The sequence below is a fragment of the Onthophagus taurus genome, chromosome 1 (genome assembly GCF_036711975.1).
Source record: "Onthophagus taurus isolate NC chromosome 1, IU_Otau_3.0, whole genome shotgun sequence".
Taxonomy (NCBI): domain Eukaryota; kingdom Metazoa; phylum Arthropoda; class Insecta; order Coleoptera; family Scarabaeidae; genus Onthophagus; species Onthophagus taurus.
In genome coordinates this window covers 40,664,285-40,682,597 of record NC_091966.1, presented here as the reverse complement: position 1 = coordinate 40,682,597, position 18,313 = coordinate 40,664,285, and the positions used below count along the sequence as shown (strand labels likewise).

The 18,313-nt window shown below is 28.2% G+C and overlaps 1 protein-coding gene across 1 annotated transcript; it reads right to left on the bottom strand.

Annotated features, from left to right (window-relative positions):
- Positions 1-5,895: 5,895 nt before the first annotated feature.
- LOC111416636 (facilitated trehalose transporter Tret1-like) lies at positions 5,896-7,853 on the bottom strand. The gene is made up of 2 exons (XM_023048701.2): positions 7,530-7,853; positions 5,896-7,472 (listed from the first exon to the last, which is right to left on the bottom strand). Exons 1-2 carry the CDS (start codon positions 7,603-7,605, stop codon positions 6,136-6,138), a joined length of 1,413 nt encoding a protein of 470 aa, XP_022904469.2. The 5' UTR covers positions 7,606-7,853; the 3' UTR covers positions 5,896-6,135.
- Positions 7,854-18,313: the final 10,460 nt, after the last annotated feature.

Genomic DNA, 18,313 nt, shown 5'->3' with positions numbered 1-18,313 from the left:
ATTTGAGTATTTAGGGAGGCATTAAACAGATTTTTAGAAGGATTTTTTATGTTTATTTTTGTCAATATGCCAAATTTTCGCTTCTAAATAGACTAAAAAACAATAAAATGAAGAATGCTCTCAAAAGTGAGGTGAAGTATCTTCTAAACTAAAGTAATTTAAAAAAACTGATCGAACTCCATTAAACTTTCTCATAAAATCTTCTTTCACCGATATTTTAGGTTAGAAACATGATATCGAGGTTTTTCACTAGCTTCTTTGGGCTTCATTTTGCTCCTTTTTTCATGAAAAGAAAATAATACCAATAGATTTGAATTTTCTAAGAAAATTCACAATATCTATTGTAATATCGAAAAGTGCCCTCTAGTGCCGATGTACTAACTTAAAATCACTACAAATACGGTAGGATTTGTAGTCCAAGAAAAGCTCTTTTCAACGGTACCAAGTTTATTACAATCCGTTTAGCCATTTTGAAATTATTGGCATTTGTTTACAAACATTTTTAAACACCCTCCACCACTTTATTATTCGAGATAGGGCCCTTTTTTATGTTAATATAGCGAAATTCCGAGAAAACCCGCATTTTCTAATTCAAGATGACGCTTGCGCCCCCTAGCGATCATCTTAGAAACCTAAAAATAATTTCCAGGATTTTCTCTTAGCCACTTTACTTATTAAAATTTTTACTGCAAGTCTCTACAATAAGTAGTTTCTGAGAAACAGTACTTTACACCTTCGCTTATTTGGCCACCCTGTACAATATTAGTGTTACATTTAGGGACCTGCTTTCTCTCTTTCTTCACTTTTTAGTTCCAGTTTGTGTTTGGTCTATTTCTGTTCTAACCAATATCTGTCCAATGGTTTTCTTATATTACGAGTCTCTCTCCAGACCATTTCTTCTCTCTCCAGTCTTTTTTTAGTTTATACCATCTGTCATCAATCATTAGCAGTCTTACCCAACTCATTCTTTCTTTTTCCAACATATGTTCTGTATCTTTTGGTGATGCCAATCTCTTTCTTCTATTACCAGTCACTTCTCAGACATTTTCTTCTCTTTCCAGTGTTTGTCCAGTCTTGTTCTTCTCATTCTAGTCCTTATTTAGTTCTTATCTTTTATTACCAGTCTCTTTCCAGTATTTTCTTTTATTAACGGTCTCATCTCGGACTTTTCTACACTCTACAATGTTATTTGTATAATAAATTATCAGTTTTTTTCTAATACAATTTCCCACAAAAATCATTCTTTCTTTTTCCAGTTTCTGGTCTGTCACTTGTGATGTTGCCAATCTCTTTCTTCTATTACCATCTCTTCCAATACCTTTTATTTTCTTTCCAGTCTTTGTGCAGTCTCTTTCCTCTCTTTCTAGCCCTTGTTTGGTTCTTGTCTTTTATTACTAGTCTCATTCTAGTGTTTTCTTCTATATTATCGGTCACTTCTCAGATTTTTTTACAGATTCTGTTTAATTACTACCATCTATTATCATTCACATCCCAGTCTGATTTTCTATTACCATTTTCTACCCAACTAATTTTTTCTTTTTCCAGTCTCTATTGTTTCTCTTTTGGTGTTGCCAGCTTTTTTCCAATCTCTTTCTTCAATTACCAACTTCTTCCCAAAATATTTCTTCATTATTCAGTCTTTAGTCAGTTTTTTCTCCACCTTTCGGTCTCTTTCTATTTGCCGACCTCCATTTTCTGTCTAGTCCCTTTTTTCTATTACCTGAAGTTGTCCAGTTCTACAACTGTCAGTTCGGTGACTTTCTGGCCTCTTTCTTGTATTGTCAGTTTCTTCCCAGTTTCTTGCTTCTCGTTCCAGTCAGTATTAAATCACTTTTTTTTGTTACCACTCTATTCAGTCTGCTATCCCTTTATTCAGTCATTTTCTTATATTATTAGCATCGTTCAAGTATCATTATTCCATATTCTAGCTTTGTCCTGGTACTTCTCTTATTTTTTTATACTCCGTCTAGTCTTCTTATTACCTTTACTGTCTTTTCCCTGTTTCTCTACTCTTTATTCAGTCTTTTTTCTTACCTTTCTTTATTCACTGTCTCTTCCTAATCTTCTTCTTTTCATTCCAGTCCTTATCCAATCTTTTTTTTTTATTATCAGTTTTAATATCATTATTTTTTTTATTTCACCTTTCTTCTTTTACAAGTCTTCTCCCAGGCACTTTCTTATCTTGCTTATCTTATCCAGTATCTTTTTAGAGCCACTGACAGTTTGTTAATAATTACTAGTCTTGTCTAAGTTATTCTTTGTCCAAATCTTTACCAAAAATCGTTTTTCTATTATTAATCTCTCTTCTATCTTCCTATTCTCTGCCTAGTCCTCTTATTGCTTTTAATGTCTTTTTCCTGTCTATGGCCAGTCTCATACATTTCTATTTCTCTGCTTGAAATCTTTCTTTTAATACCAGTTTCCCTAATCTTTTCTGTTAAACTTATAAATTATATTAATTATTGAAATCAAAATCATTATAATTGCTGAAACTTGTCTGCAACCTCAGGCTGTAAGCTGAAAATGTGAATTTCATCTGATGTAGATTTCTGATGATGGCTCATTAATTTGTTAAATCCAAACCCTTGCGACAATGGCAACAAACTTTTATCCGTAATTACCTATCTACTTTCTTAGCTGATATCTTCCTTATTATTAGAGATAGCAAAAAACTAAATGCACCATCTGAAAGCTTGATTCATTCTCTATCTAAAACTAAAAAAAACTAAAAAGGGTTTTCGTCTGCCGATAAATTGATAATAAGATCAATAAAAAATGAAGAACACCACTCTGTACAAAAAATAGTTAAAAATTACCCAACTTCAAGCCCTTGTGCAATTGTTATCAAACCGAATTTTAAAAAACTGTTATCACAGTTAACAGGAGCGCTCCTTCAACTATCTTAATCCGCGTTTTTGTCGGTCAATATCTATCGGCATCATGCTTAAATCACCCTTAATGTACATTCCTACACGCAGAAACGCTTAATTGCTCTTCCTCTAAACAACTGTCTTGTTTGATAGGGAGAAAACTATAGAAGTATATCTATCTTATCGAAAATTTTCTGCTCTTTCTAATGATGTATAACACGCGGCGATCATGCTTGCACAAGTACATTTCTGGCCAAAAACTATTAAATTCACACGTTTTGCTACTTTTAAACGTTGTTGGAGTCGATAACTTTCTTATATGATTAGGAGAAAACTCTAGAATCATATCTATCTTAACGAAAATTTTCTGCTCTTTCTAATGTTGTATAACACGCGGCGATCACGCTTGTACAAGTACGTTTTTGGCCAAAAACTATTAAATTCACACGTTTTAGAAACTTTTAAACTTTGTTGGGGTCGATAACTTTCTTATATGACCAGGAGAAAACTCTAGAATCGTATCTATCTCATCGAAAATTTTCTGCTCTTTCTAATGGTGTATAACACGCGGCGATCACGCTTGCACAAGTACGTTTTTAGCCAAAAACTATTAAATTCCCACGTTTTGCTACTTTTAAACGTTGTTGGGGTCGATAACTTTCTTATATAACCAGGAGAAAACTCTAGAATCATATCTATCTTAACGAAAATTTTCTGCTCTTTCTAATGTTGTATAACACGCGGCGATCACGCTTGTACAAGTACGTTTTTGGCCAAAAACTATTAAATTCACACGTTTTAGAAACTTTTAAACTTTGTTGGGGTCGATAACTTTCTTATATGACCAGGAGAAAACTCTAGAATCGTATCTATCTCATCGAAAATTTTCTGCTCTTTTTAATGATGTATAACACGCGGTGATCACGCTTTCACAATTACTTTTTAAGCCAAAAACTACTAAATCCACCCGTTTTAGGTACTTTTAAACCTTGTTGGGGTCGATAACTTTCTTATATGACCAGGAGAAAACTCTAGAATCGTATCTATCTTATCGCAAATGTTCTGCTCTTTCTAATGGTGTATAACACGCGGCGATCACGCTTGCACAAGTACGTTTTTAGCCAAAAACTATTAAATTCACACGTTTTAGCCACTTTTAAACCTTGTTGTGGTTGATAACTTTCTTATATTACCAGGAGAAAACTCTAGAATCGTATCTATCTTATCGAAAATTTTCTGCTCTTTCTAATGGTGTATAACACGTGGCGATCGCGCTTGCACAAGTACGTTTTTTCCAATAATTATTAAATTCACACGTTTTAGGTACTTTTAAACCTTGTTGGGGTCGATAACTTTCTTATATGACCATGGAAAAACTCTAGAATCGTATCTATCTTATCGAAAATTTTCTGCTCTTTCTAATGGTGTATAACACGCGGCTATCACGCTTGCACAAGTACGTTTTTGGCCAAAAACTATTAAATTCACACGTTTTAGGTACTTTTAAACCTTGTTGGGGTCGATAACTTACTTATATGACAAGGAAAAAACTCTAGAATCGTATCTATGTTATTAAAAATTTTCTGCTCTTTCTAATGGTGTATAACACGCGGCGATCACGCTTGCACAAGTACATTTTTGGCCAAAAATTATTAAATTTACACGTTTTAGGTACTTTTAAATCTTATTCAGGTTGGTAACTTTCTTATATGACCAGGAGAAAACTCTAGAATCATATCTATCTTATCGAAAATTTTCTGCTCTTTCTAATGGTGTATAACACGCGGCGATCACGCTTACACAAGTACGTTTTTAGCCAAAATCTATTAAATTCGCACGTTTTAGGTACTTTTAAACCTTGTTGGGGTCGATAACTTTTTTATATAACCAGGAGAAAACTCTAGAATCGTATCTATCTTATCGAAAATTTTCTGCTTTTTCTAATGGTGTATATCACGCTTGCACAAGTACGTTTTTAGCCAAAATCTATTAAATTCATACGTTTTAGCTACTTTTAAATCTTGTTGGGGTCGATAACTTCCTTATACGACCAGCAGAAAACTCTAGAATCGTATCTATCTAATTGAAAATTTTCTGCTCTTTCTAATGATGTATAACACGCGGCGATCACGCTTGCACAATTACTTTTTAAGCCAAAAACTACTAAATCCACCCGTTTTAGGTACTTTTAAACCTTGTTCGGGTCGATAACTTTCTTATATGACCAGGAAAAAACTCTAGAATCGTATCTATCTTATCGAAAATTTTCTGCTCTTTCTAATGGTGTATAACAGGCGGCGATCACGCTTGCACAAGTACGTTTTTGGCTTAAAACTATTAAATTGACACGTTTTGACACTTTTAAACTTTGTTGGGGTAACTTTCTTATATGACCAGGAGAAAACTCTACAATCATATCGCAAATTTTCTGCTCTTTATAACAAAGAAGGTTTTAGATACAGAAAGAATCAAGTTTTCAAATGGTACATTTAGTTTTTCGCTATATCTAATAATAAGGAAGATATCAGCTAAGAAAGTAGATAGAAAATTATCATGAAGATGTAGGTGTCTATTTATTTACAAAAAATGGTGTGAAATCTATATTTCCTAGATATTTAAAAAATATTTTTCCATTTAATTTACAATTTCTCCACAAAAAAACCAAATTAAAATCACATTATTTCGGACCGTTTAAATATTTACCTTTCACATTTTACCCAGGTACATAATACATTATATTATCAATGTTTATTTGTTTTACAACGTTCTCGTTTTATTTTATTTTTTAATATGCAAGTTAAACCGTGTTGCTAAGGAAAATGATAATGCACAATTACGTTAATCAAATTTTAAACGATTTCCTGCTTTAAATTTACAGATAAACCTATTTGTAAACCCGAAAACCGTATTTCTGTTTAAACATCGATTTAACGGCTCGCTTACTCTCCATTTACGCACACGCTAAAATCCACACCTTAACTTTTATCACCTTTACTTAAGAATCGGAGGAAGTTTAAAAAAAAAATTGATTTAATTAATTTTTATTTTCAAAAATAAAATATAAAAATTACATTAATTAGTTATAGGAATATTTTGTTCTTATAAATTAATCAGTACGATTCTAAGAATAAAGGGGTTAATCGATGTCAACTGCGGTTAATAAAACCGTTTGAATTCAAATCAAAGATCGCATTTAGGTACAATGTTACCACATAGATCAGTCGTATAAGATCAAAGATCTTAATTAAATCGTTTATTTTTATGTTTACGCCTCGATCGTATCTTCTTTTTCTTTATTTCCGTTTTGTAGCAATTCTTGAATTTCTTCTAACGTTTTTCCTTTCGTTTCTGGGATTGAAAAGGTGACCCAAATCAATCCGATAATGGTACAAACCCCGAAGACATAAAAAGGGACGTAAATACCAAAGGTGTCTTTCGTGATTTGAAAGAATTTCGAAACCGCCGTCGCGATCAAACTAAAATATAATTCGGCGAAACACAATGCGAAAGCTTTTATGGTCGTTGGGAAAAGCTCGCTGAGCATTAAAACAGGGATTGTACCTAATCCTATGCAATAAGCGATTATGTAGCAGATTAATGAGATTATTGGGATTAAACTTAAATGGGAAATGTCTAATTTGGTGTTTAAGTAATAATAAGTTGCTTGTAATAAGAGGCATAAAGCGCATCCTATAGCCGATGTTATTAATAAAGGTTTTCTTCCAGCTTTGTCTAATAAAAAAGCGGATAACATCGAAATAAGACATTGAATCGAAAAAAAAATCGCTGTTGTTATATTCGACGATAAAGTATCTTCGAGTTCTTTAAAAATGGTGTTGGCATAAAAAGTTAACGCCGAAATCCCGCTTAATTGTTGCACAGCTCTTAAACACATTATGATTAAAATTCCTTTTCGATTACTTCGAACCAAAAATAAATCCCAAATTCGCGCTTTTTCCTTTTTATTTTTTTCTTTAACAGCGTTACTTAATCGGTTAATATCCGCGTCAACGTCTTCGATTCCTTTTAATTTTCTTAAATTCGCTTTCGCATCTTCCATTTTTCCCTTCATCACTAAATAATAAGGACTTTCCGGCATCCAAGGGAAAGTGATCAAAAAAACGAGCGGTATCGAAACCGAAATCATCGCTAAAGTTGTTATATCGAAATAAACCCCCAATATATTTACTAATAATATTCCAAACATCATCGTAACCGAGCAACTTGAACCCAATAATCCGCGAATATTCGGATCGGCCACTTCACCTATATACATAGGAATCACCGTGTATATAATCCCATCTGAAATCCCTGCGATGAATCTCGCGAAAACCATGATTTCGACTCGTTTACCATAAGCAACTAATATCCAGGCTAAGATTAAATTTGGGCCGGTTAATAAAATCACTTTTTTTCTCCCCAAAATGTTTACTAAAGTGCAAGCTAAAATAGCACCAAATGGGCACCCGATTAAAGTTATTACAGCAATCCAAGAACCTTGTTCATCACTTATTTGGAAATGATGCTCATTCGCTAGCAATTTCGGTAAAGAAGGTGATGGCCAACCATAATGCATAGCCGATGTTAATAACGTTAAAGTTGCTAAAAAAAATTTAATTAATTATAAAAAATTAATTAATCATAAAAAAAAAATCTTACCTGTAGCTGTACATAAATATTGATAAAATTGATTCCCATTTTTTCTCTTTAAGTTATCGGCGAACGAAATTTTCATGGTTAAATTGATTTTAAAAAAAAATCCTTCTTAATGTAGTGTAAGACTAAATAATCTTAAAAGTTGTCTCGTCGTTTATATAGGAAGGATATCAGACATGTTCCTCTACGGTGAATCAAATGACGCAACGACAACTTAACTTCCCTCCTTATTTTCGTTTAAAAACACATCGTCGTCATGATCTTGACGTAGATTCTCAAAAAACTACCGTACTAAATATCGTTTTAACAATTAATTGTGGTATAGCAACAACTTGCTCTTCGAGAACAATGACTTGTTATATACTTGGGTGTAACAAAAAAAACCGAACAAACCAAAGCGATTAATCTGTCTCCAAATACCTTTGTTCTCCTGGGTTTTAATTGTTTTTTATTTCTCTTTTTTTGTTGGGTTGGTGATAAAATTAATATTAACTATTTTAAGTGTGTTATGGAGTAAATGCAATGGAAAAGTTTATTTTTATGTTTGGTTGTAAATTAGGTTTTAAATTAGAAACGTTTTTGGGAATTAATGTTGTATTATAAAAATTGTTTTCTCTAAAACTGTTAGGAATTAAGATTTGAAACTTTTTGAGGATATAAAGAAGGGTTACGACTTAGATGTTACCAAGTTTGAAGTTTACCGGATGAACAGTTTTTGTAATAAAAATTTTTGAAAATGACTTTTATTTAAATTGGGATTATATATAAAAATTGATTTCTCTAAAACGGCTAGGAATTATGAAATGAAACTTTTTGAGGTTATAAAGGAACGTTTGAGGTTGGTTTACACCAAATTATAAGCTTCCATGATGATCAGTTAATTTTATATAAATTTTTTATTAACACAAATAAAATTTCACGTTTTTTGAATGTGCTGTTTAAAAAAAAATTGTTTTCTCCAAAACAGTTAGGAATTAAGATTTGAAACTTTTTGAGGTTATAAAGAAGGGTTAAGACTTATTTGTTACCAAATTTGAAGTTTCCCCGATGAACAGTTTTTTTAATAAAAAATTTTGAAAATAACTCATATTAAAATTGGGATTAAATATAAAAATTGATTTCTCCAAAACGGCTAGGAATTATGAAATGAAACCTTTTGAGGTTATAAAGGAATGTTTGAGGTTAGTTTACACCAAATTATAAGCTTCCATGATGATCAGTTAATTTTATATAAAGTTTTTATTAACACACATTAAATTTCACGTTTTTTGAATATGCTGTTTAAAAAAAAATTGTTTTTTCCACAACAGTTAGGAATTAAGATTTGAAACTTTTTGAGGTTATAAAGAAGGGTTAAGACTTATTTGTTACCAAATTTGAAGTTTCCCCGATGAACAGTTTTTTTAATAAAAAATTTTGAAAATGACTCATATTAAAATTGGGATTAAATATAAAAATTGATTTCTCCAAAACGGCTAGGAATTATAAAATAAAACTTTTTGAGGTTATAAAGGAACGTTTGATGTTAGTTTACACCAAATTATAAGCTTCCATGATGATCAATTAATTTTATATAAATTTTTTATTAACACACATTAAATTTCACGTTTTTTGAATATGCGGTTTAAAAAAAAATTATTTTCTCCAAAACAGTTAGGAATTAAGATTTGAAACTTTTTGAGGTTATAAAGAAGGGTTAAGACTTATTTGTTACCAAATTTGAAGTTTCCCCGATGAACAGTTTTTTTAATAAAAAATTTTGAAAATGACTCATATTAAAATTGGGATTAAATATAAAAATTGATTTCTCCAAAACGGCTAGGAATTATAAAATAAAACTTTTTGAGGTTATAAAGGAACGTTTGATGTTAGTTTACACCAAATTGTAAGCTTCCATGATGATCAATTAATTTTATATAAATTTTTTATTAACACACATTAAATTTCACGTTTTTTGAATATGCTGTTTAAAAAAAAATTGTTTTCTCCACAACAGTTAGGAATTAAGATTTGAAACTTTTTGAGGTTATAAAGAAGGGTTAGGACTTAGATGTTACCAAATTTGAAGTTTCCCCGATGAACAGTTTTTGTAATAAAAAATTTTGAAAATGACGTTTATTGAAATTGGGATTATATATAAAAATTGATTTCTCCAAAACGGCTAGGAATTATAAAATAAAACTTTATGAGGTTATAAAGGAATGTTTGAGGTTAGTTTACACCAAATTATAAGCTTCCATGATGATCAGTTAATTTTATATACATTTTTTATTATCACATATTAAATTTCACGTTTTTTGAATGTGATATTAAAAAAAAATTGTTTTCTCCAAAATGGCTAGGAATTATAAAATAAAACTTTTTGAGGTTATAAAGGAACGTTTGAGTTTAGTTTACACCAAATTATAAGCTTCCATGATGATCAGTTAATTTTATATAAATTTTTTATTAACACACATAAAATTTCACGTTTTTTTAATGTACTGTTTAAAAAAAAAATTGTTTTCTTCAAAACAGTTAGGAATTAAGATTTGAAACTTTTTGAGGTTATAAAGAAGGGTTAGGACTTAGATGTTACCAAATTTGAAGCTTCCCGGCTGAACAGTTTTTGTAATAAAAATGTTTGAAAAAGACTTTTATTGAAATTGGGATTATATATAAAAATTGATTTCTCCAAAACGGCTAGAAATTATGAAATGAAACTTTTTTAGGTTATAAAGGAACGTTTGAGGTTAGTTTACACCAAATTATAAACTTCCATGATAATCAGTTAATTTTATATAAATTTTTTATTAACACACATTAAATTTCACGTATTTTGAATATGCTGTTTAAAAAAAAATTGTTTTCTCCACAACAGTTAGGAATTAAGATTTGAAACTTTTTGAGGTTATAAAGAAGGGTTAAGACTTATTTGTTACCAAATTTGAAGTTTCCCCGATGAACAGTTTTTTAATAAAAAATTTTGAAAATGACGTTTATTGAAATTGGGATTATATATAAAAATTGATTTCTCCAAAACGGCTAGGAATTATGAAATGAAACTTTTTGAGGTTAGTTTATACCAAATTATAAGCTTCTATGATGTTCAGTTAATTTTATATATAGATTTTTTATTATCACATTAAATTTCACTTTTTTTGAATGTGATATTAAACAAAAATTGTTTTCTCCAAAATAGTTAGGAATTAAGAATTGAAATTTTTTGAGGTTATAAAGAAGGATTAGGACTTAGATGTTACCAAATTTGAAGTTTCCCGGATGAACAGTTTTTGTAATAAAAATTTTTGAAAATGACGTTTATTAAAATTGGGATTATATATAAAAATTGATTTCTCCAAAACGGCTGGGAATTATGAAATGAAACTTTTTGAGGTTATAAAGGAACGTTTGAGGTTAGTTTACACCAAATTATAAACTTCCATGATGATCAGTTAATTTTATATAAATTTTTTATTAACACACATTAAATTTCACGTATTTTGAATATGCTGTTTAAAAAAAAATTGTTTTCTCCACAACAGTTAGGAATTAAGATTTGAAACTTTTTGAGGTTATAAAGAAGGGTTAAGACTTATTTGTTACCAAATTTGAAGTTTCCCCGATGAACAGTTTATTGAAATTAGGATTATATATAAAAATTGATTTCTCCAAAACGGCTAGGAATTATAACATAAAACGTTTTGAGGTTATAAAGGAACGTTTGAGGTTAGTTTACACCAAATTATAAGCTTCCATGATGATCAGTTAATTTTATATAAATTTTTTATTAACACAAATTAAATTTCACGTTTTCTGAATGTGCTGTTTAAAAAAATTGTTTTCTCCAAAACAGTTAGGAATTAAGATTTGAAACTTTTTGAGGTTATAAAGAAGGGTTAGGACTTAGATGTTACCAAATTTGAAGTTTCCCAGATGAACAATTTTTGTAATAAACATTTTTGAAAATGACTTTTATTGAAATTGGGATTATATATAAAAATTGATTTCTCCAAAACGGCTAGGAATTATGAAATGAAACCTTTTGAGGTTATAAAGGAACGTTTGAGGTTAGTCTACACCAAATTATAAGCTTCCATAATGATCAGTTAATTTTATATAAATTTTTATTAACACACATTAAATTTCACGTTTTTTGAATGTGCTGTTTAAAAAAAATTGTTTTCTCCAAAACAGTTAGGAATTAAGATTTGAAACTTTTTGAGGTTATAAAGAAGGGTTAAGACTTATTTGTTACCAAATTTGAAGTTTCCCCGATGAACAGTTTTTTTAATAAAAAATTTTGAAAATGACGTTTATTGAAATTGGGATTATATATAAAAATTGATTTCTCCAAAACGGCTAGGAATTATAAAATAAAACTTTTTGAGGTTATAAAGAAACGTTTGAGGTTAGCTTACACCAAATGATAAGCTTCCATGATGATCAGTTAATTTTATATACAGATTTTTTATTATCACATTAAATCTCATTTTTTTGAATGTGAAATTAAATAAAAATTCTTTTCTCCAAAATAGTAAGGAATTAAGAATTGAAACTTTTTGAGGTTATAAAGAAGGGTTAGGGCTTATATGTTACCAAATTTGAAGATTCTCGGATGAACAGTTTTTTTAATAAAAAATTTTGAAAATGACGTTTATTGAAATTAGAATTATATATAAAAAGTAATTTCTCCAAAACGGCTAGGAATTATGAAATGAAACTTTTTGAGGTTATAAAGGAACGTTTGAGGTTAGTTTACACCAAATTATAAGCTTCCATGATGATCAGTTAATTTTATATACATTTTTTATTATCACATATTAAATTTCACGTTTTTTGAATGTGATATTAAAAAAAAATTGTTTTCTCCAAAATAATTAGGAATTAAGAATTGAAACTTTTTGAGGTTATAAAGAAGGGTTAGGACTTATATGTTACCAAATTTAAAATTTCCCGGATGAACAATTTTTGTAAAAAAAATTTTTGAAAATGACTTTTTTTGAAATTGTGATTATATATAAAAATTGATTTCTCCAAAACGGCTAGGAATTATAAAATAAAACTTTTTGAGGTTATAAAGAAACGTTTGAGGTTAGTTTACACCAAATTATAAGCTTCTATGATGATCAGTTAATTTCAAATATAGATTTTTTATTATCACATTAAATTTCACTTTTTTTGGATGTGAAATTAAAAAAAAAATGATTTCTCCAAAATAGTTAGGAATTAAGAATTGAAACTTTTTGAGGTTATAAAGAAAGGTTAGGACTTATATGTTACCAAATTTGAAGTTTCCCGGATGAACAGTTTTTTTAATAAAAAATTTTTAAAATGACGTGTATTGAAATTGGTATTATATATAAAAATTGATTTCTCCAAAACGGCTAGGAATTATGAAATTAAACTTTTTGAGGTTATAAAAGAACGTTTGAGGTTGGTTTACACCAAATTATAAGCTTCCATGATGATCAGTTAATTTTATATACATTTTTTATTATCACATATTAAATTTCACGTTTTTTGAATGTGATATTAAAAAAAAATTGTTTTCTCCAAAATAATTAGGAATTAAGAATTGAAACTTTTTGAGGTTATAAAGAAGGGTTAGGACTTATATGTTACCAAATTTAAAATTTCCCGGATGAACAATTTTTGTAAAAAAAATTTTTGAAAATGACTTTTTTTGAAATTGTGATTATATATAAAAATTGATTTCTCCAAAACGGCTAGGAATTATAAAATAAAACTTTTTGAGGTTATAAAGAAACGTTTGAGGTTAGTTTACACCAAATTATAAGCTTCTATGATGATCAGTTAATTTCAAATATAGATTTTTTATTATCACATTAAATTTCACTTTTTTTGGATGTGAAATTAAAAAAAAAATGATTTCTCCAAAATAGTTAGGAATTAAGAATTGAAACTTTTTGAGGTTATAAAGAAAGGTTAGGACTTATATGTTACCAAATTTGAAGTTTCCCGGATGAACAGTTTTTTTAATAAAAAATTTTTAAAATGACGTGTATTGAAATTGGTATTATATATAAAAATTGATTTCTCCAAAACGGCTAGGAATTATGAAATTAAACTTTTTGAGGTTATAAAAGAACGTTTGAGGTTGGTTTACACCAAATTATAAGCTTCCATGATGATCAGTTAATTTTATATACATTTTTTATTATCACATATTAAATTTCACGTTTTTTGAATGTGATATTAAAAAAAAATTGTTTTCTCCAAAACGGCTAGGAATTATAAAATAAAACTTTTTGAGGTTATAAAGGAACGTTTGAGATTAGTTTACACCAAATTATAAGCTTCCATGATGATCAGTTAATTTTATATAAATTTTTTATTAACACACATTAAATTTCACGTTTTTTTAATGTGCTGTTTAAAAAAAAAATTGTTTTCTCCAAAACAGTTAGGAATTAAGATTTGAAACTTTTTGAGGTTATAAAGAAGGGTTAGGACTTGTATGTTACCAAATTTGAAGTTTCCCGGATGAACAGTTTTTGTAATAAAAATGTTTGAAAATGACTTTTATTGAAATTGGGATTATATATAAAAATTGATTTCTCCAAAACGGCTAGGAATTATGAAATGAAACTTTTTGAGGTTATAAAGGAACGTTTGAGGTTAGTTTACACCAAATTATAAGCTTCCATGATGATCAGTTAATTTTATATAAATTTTTTATTAACACACATTAAATTTCACGTTTTTTAAATATGCTGTTTAAAAAAAATTGTTTTCTCCACAACAGTTAGGAATTAAGATTTGAAACTTTTTGAGGTTATAAAGAAGGATTAGGACTTAGATGTTACCAAATTTGAAGTTTCCCCGATGAACAGTTTTTGTAATAAAAAATTTTGAAAATGACGTTTATTGAAATTGGGATTATATATAAAAATTGATTTCTCCAAAACGGCTAGGAATTATAAAATAAAACTTTTTGAGGTTAGTTTACACCAAATTATAAGCTTCCATGATGATCAGTTAATTTTATATACATTTTTTATTATCACATATTAAATTTCACGTTTTTTGAAAGTGATATTAAAAAAAAATTGTTTTCTCCGAAACGGCTAGGAATTATAAAATAAAACTTTTTGAGGTTACAAAGGAACGTTTGAGATTAGTTTACACCAAACTATAAGCTTCTATGATGATCAGTTAATTTTATATAAATTTTTTATTAACACACATTAAATTTCACGTTTTTTGAATGTGCTGTTTAAAAAAAAATTGTTTTCTGCAAAACAGTTAGGAATTAAGATTTGAAACTTGTTGAGGTTATAAAGAAGGGTTAAGACTTATTTGTTACCAAATTTGAAGTTTCCCCGATGAACAGTTTCTTTAATAAAAAATTTTGAAAATGACGTTTATTGGGATTATATATAAAAATTGATTTCTCCAAAACGGCTAGGAATTATAAAATGAAACTTTTTGAGGTTATAAAGGAACGTTTGAGGTTAGTTTACACCAAATTATAAGCTTCCATGATGATCAGTTAATTTTATATAAATTTTTTATTAACACACATTAAATTTCACGTTTTTTGAATGTGATATTAAAAAAAAATTGTTTTCTCCAAAATACTTAGGAATTAAGAATTGAAACTTTTTGAGGTTATAAAGAAGGGTTAGGACTTATATGTTACCAAATTTGAAGTTTCCCCGATGAACAGTTTTTGTAATAAAAAATTTTGAAAATGACGTTTATTAAAATTGGAAATATATATAAACATTGATTTTTCCAAAACGGCTAGGAATTATAAAATGAAACTTTTTGAGGTTATAACGGAATGTTTGAGGTTAGTTTACACAAAATTATAAGCTTCCATGATGATCAGTTAATTTTATATATAGATTTTTTATTATCACATTAAATTTCACGTTTTTTGAATGTGATATTAAAGAAAAATTGTTTTCTCCAAAACAGTTAGGAATTAAGATTTGAAACTTTTTGAGGTTATAAAGAAGGGTTAGGACTTGTATGTTACCAAATTTGAAGTTTCCCGGATGAACAGTTTTTGTAATAAAAATGTTTGAAAATGACTTTTATTGAAATTGGGATTATATATAAAAATTGATTTCTCCAAAACGGCTAGGAATTATGAAATGAAACTTTTTGAGGTTATAAAGGAACGTTTGAGGTTAGTTTACACCAAATTATAAGCTTCCATGATGATCAGTTAATTTTATATAAATTTTTTATTAACACACATTAAATTTCACGTTTTTTAAATATGCTGTTTAAAAAAAATTGTTTTCTCCACAACAGTTAGGAATTAAGATTTGAAACTTTTTGAGGTTATAAAGAAGGATTAGGACTTAGATGTTACCAAATTTGAAGTTTCCCCGATGAACAGTTTTTGTAATAAAAAATTTTGAAAATGACGTTTATTGAAATTGGGATTATATATAAAAATTGATTTCTCCAAAACGGCTAGGAATTATAAAATAAAACTTTTTGAGGTTAGTTTACACCAAATTATAAGCTTCCATGATGATCAGTTAATTTTATATACATTTTTTATTATCACATATTAAATTTCACGTTTTTTGAAAGTGATATTAAAAAAAAATTGTTTTCTCCGAAACGGCTAGGAATTATAAAATAAAACTTTTTGAGGTTACAAAGGAACGTTTGAGATTAGTTTACACCAAACTATAAGCTTCTATGATGATCAGTTAATTTTATATAAATTTTTTATTAACACACATTAAATTTCACGTTTTTTGAATGTGCTGTTTAAAAAAAAATTGTTTTCTGCAAAACAGTTAGGAATTAAGATTTGAAACTTGTTGAGGTTATAAAGAAGGGTTAAGACTTATTTGTTACCAAATTTGAAGTTTCCCCGATGAACAGTTTCTTTAATAAAAAATTTTGAAAATGACGTTTATTGGGATTATATATAAAAATTGATTTCTCCAAAACGGCTAGGAATTATAAAATGAAACTTTTTGAGGTTATAAAGGAACGTTTGAGGTTAGTTTACACCAAATTATAAGCTTCCATGATGATCAGTTAATTTTATATAAATTTTTTATTAACACACATTAAATTTCACGTTTTTTGAATGTGATATTAAAAAAAAATTGTTTTCTCCAAAATACTTAGGAATTAAGAATTGAAACTTTTTGAGGTTATAAAGAAGGGTTAGGACTTATATGTTACCAAATTTGAAGTTTCCCCGATGAACAGTTTTTGTAATAAAAAATTTTGAAAATGACGTTTATTAAAATTGGAAATATATATAAACATTGATTTTTCCAAAACGGCTAGGAATTATAAAATGAAACTTTTTGAGGTTATAACGGAATGTTTGAGGTTAGTTTACACAAAATTATAAGCTTCCATGATGATCAGTTAATTTTATATATAGATTTTTTATTATCACATTAAATTTCACGTTTTTTGAATGTGATATTAAAGAAAAATTGTTTTCTCCAAAATAGTTAGGAATTAAGAATTGAAACTTTTTGAGGTTATAAAGAAGGGTTAGGACTTAGATGTTACCAAATTTGAAGTTTCCCGGATGAACAGTTTTTGTAATAAAAAATTTTGAAAATGACGTTTATTGAAATTGGGATTATATATACAAATTGATTTCTCCAAAACGGCTAGGAATTATAAAATAAAACTTTTTGAGGTTATAAAGGAATGTTTGAGGTTAGTTTACACCAAATTATAAACTTCCATGATGATCAGTTAATTTTATATAAATTTTTTATTAACACACATTAAATTTCACGTTTTTTGAATATGCTGTTTAAAAAAAAATTGTTTTCTCCACAACAGTTAGGAATTAAGATTTGAAACTTTTTGAGGTTATAAAGAAGGGTTAGGACTTATATGTTACCAAATTTGAAGTTTCCCCGATGAACAGTTTTTGTAATAAAAAATTTTGAAAATGACTTGTATTGAAATTGGGATTATATATAAAAATTGATTTCTCCAAAACGGCTAGGAATTATGAAATGAAACTTTATGAGGTTATAAAGGAATGTTTGAGGTTAGTTTACACCAAATTATAAGCTTCTATGATGATCAGTTAATTTCACGTTTTTTGAAAGTGATGTTAAAGTAAAAATTGTTTTCTCCAAAACAGTTAGGAATTAAGATTTGAAACTTTTTGAGGTTATAAAGGAACGTTTGAAGTTGGTTTGCATCAAATTATAAGCTTCCATGTTGATCAGTTAATTTTATATAAATTTTTTATTAGCATATATTAAATTTCACGCTTTTTGAATGTACTGTTTAAAAAAAATGTTTGTCTCCAAAATAGTTAGGAATTAAGATTTGAGATTTTTTGAGGTTATAAAGAAAGGTTAGGACTTAGATGTTACCAAATTTTAAGTTTCCCGAATAAACAGCTTTTTTAATAAAAATTTTTGAAATCGCCCTTTTGTAAATGACATTTATTGAAATTGGGATTAAATATAAAAATTGATTTCTGTAAAACGGCAAAGAATTAAGGAATGAACCTTTTTGAGGTTATAAAGAAAGATTTGAGGTTGGTTTATACCAAATTATAAGCTTCCATGATGATTAGTAAATTTTATATAAATTCTTTATTAGCACACATTAAATTTCACGTTTTTTGAATGTGCTGTTTAAAAAAAAATTTTCTCCAAAACAGTTAGGAATTAAGATTTGAAACTTTTTCAGGTTATAAAGAAGGGTTAAGACTTATTTGTTACCAAATTTAAAGTTTCCCGGATGAACAGCTTTTTTAATAAAATTTTTGAAAATGATGTTTATTGAAATTGGGATTATATATAAAAATTTATTTCTCC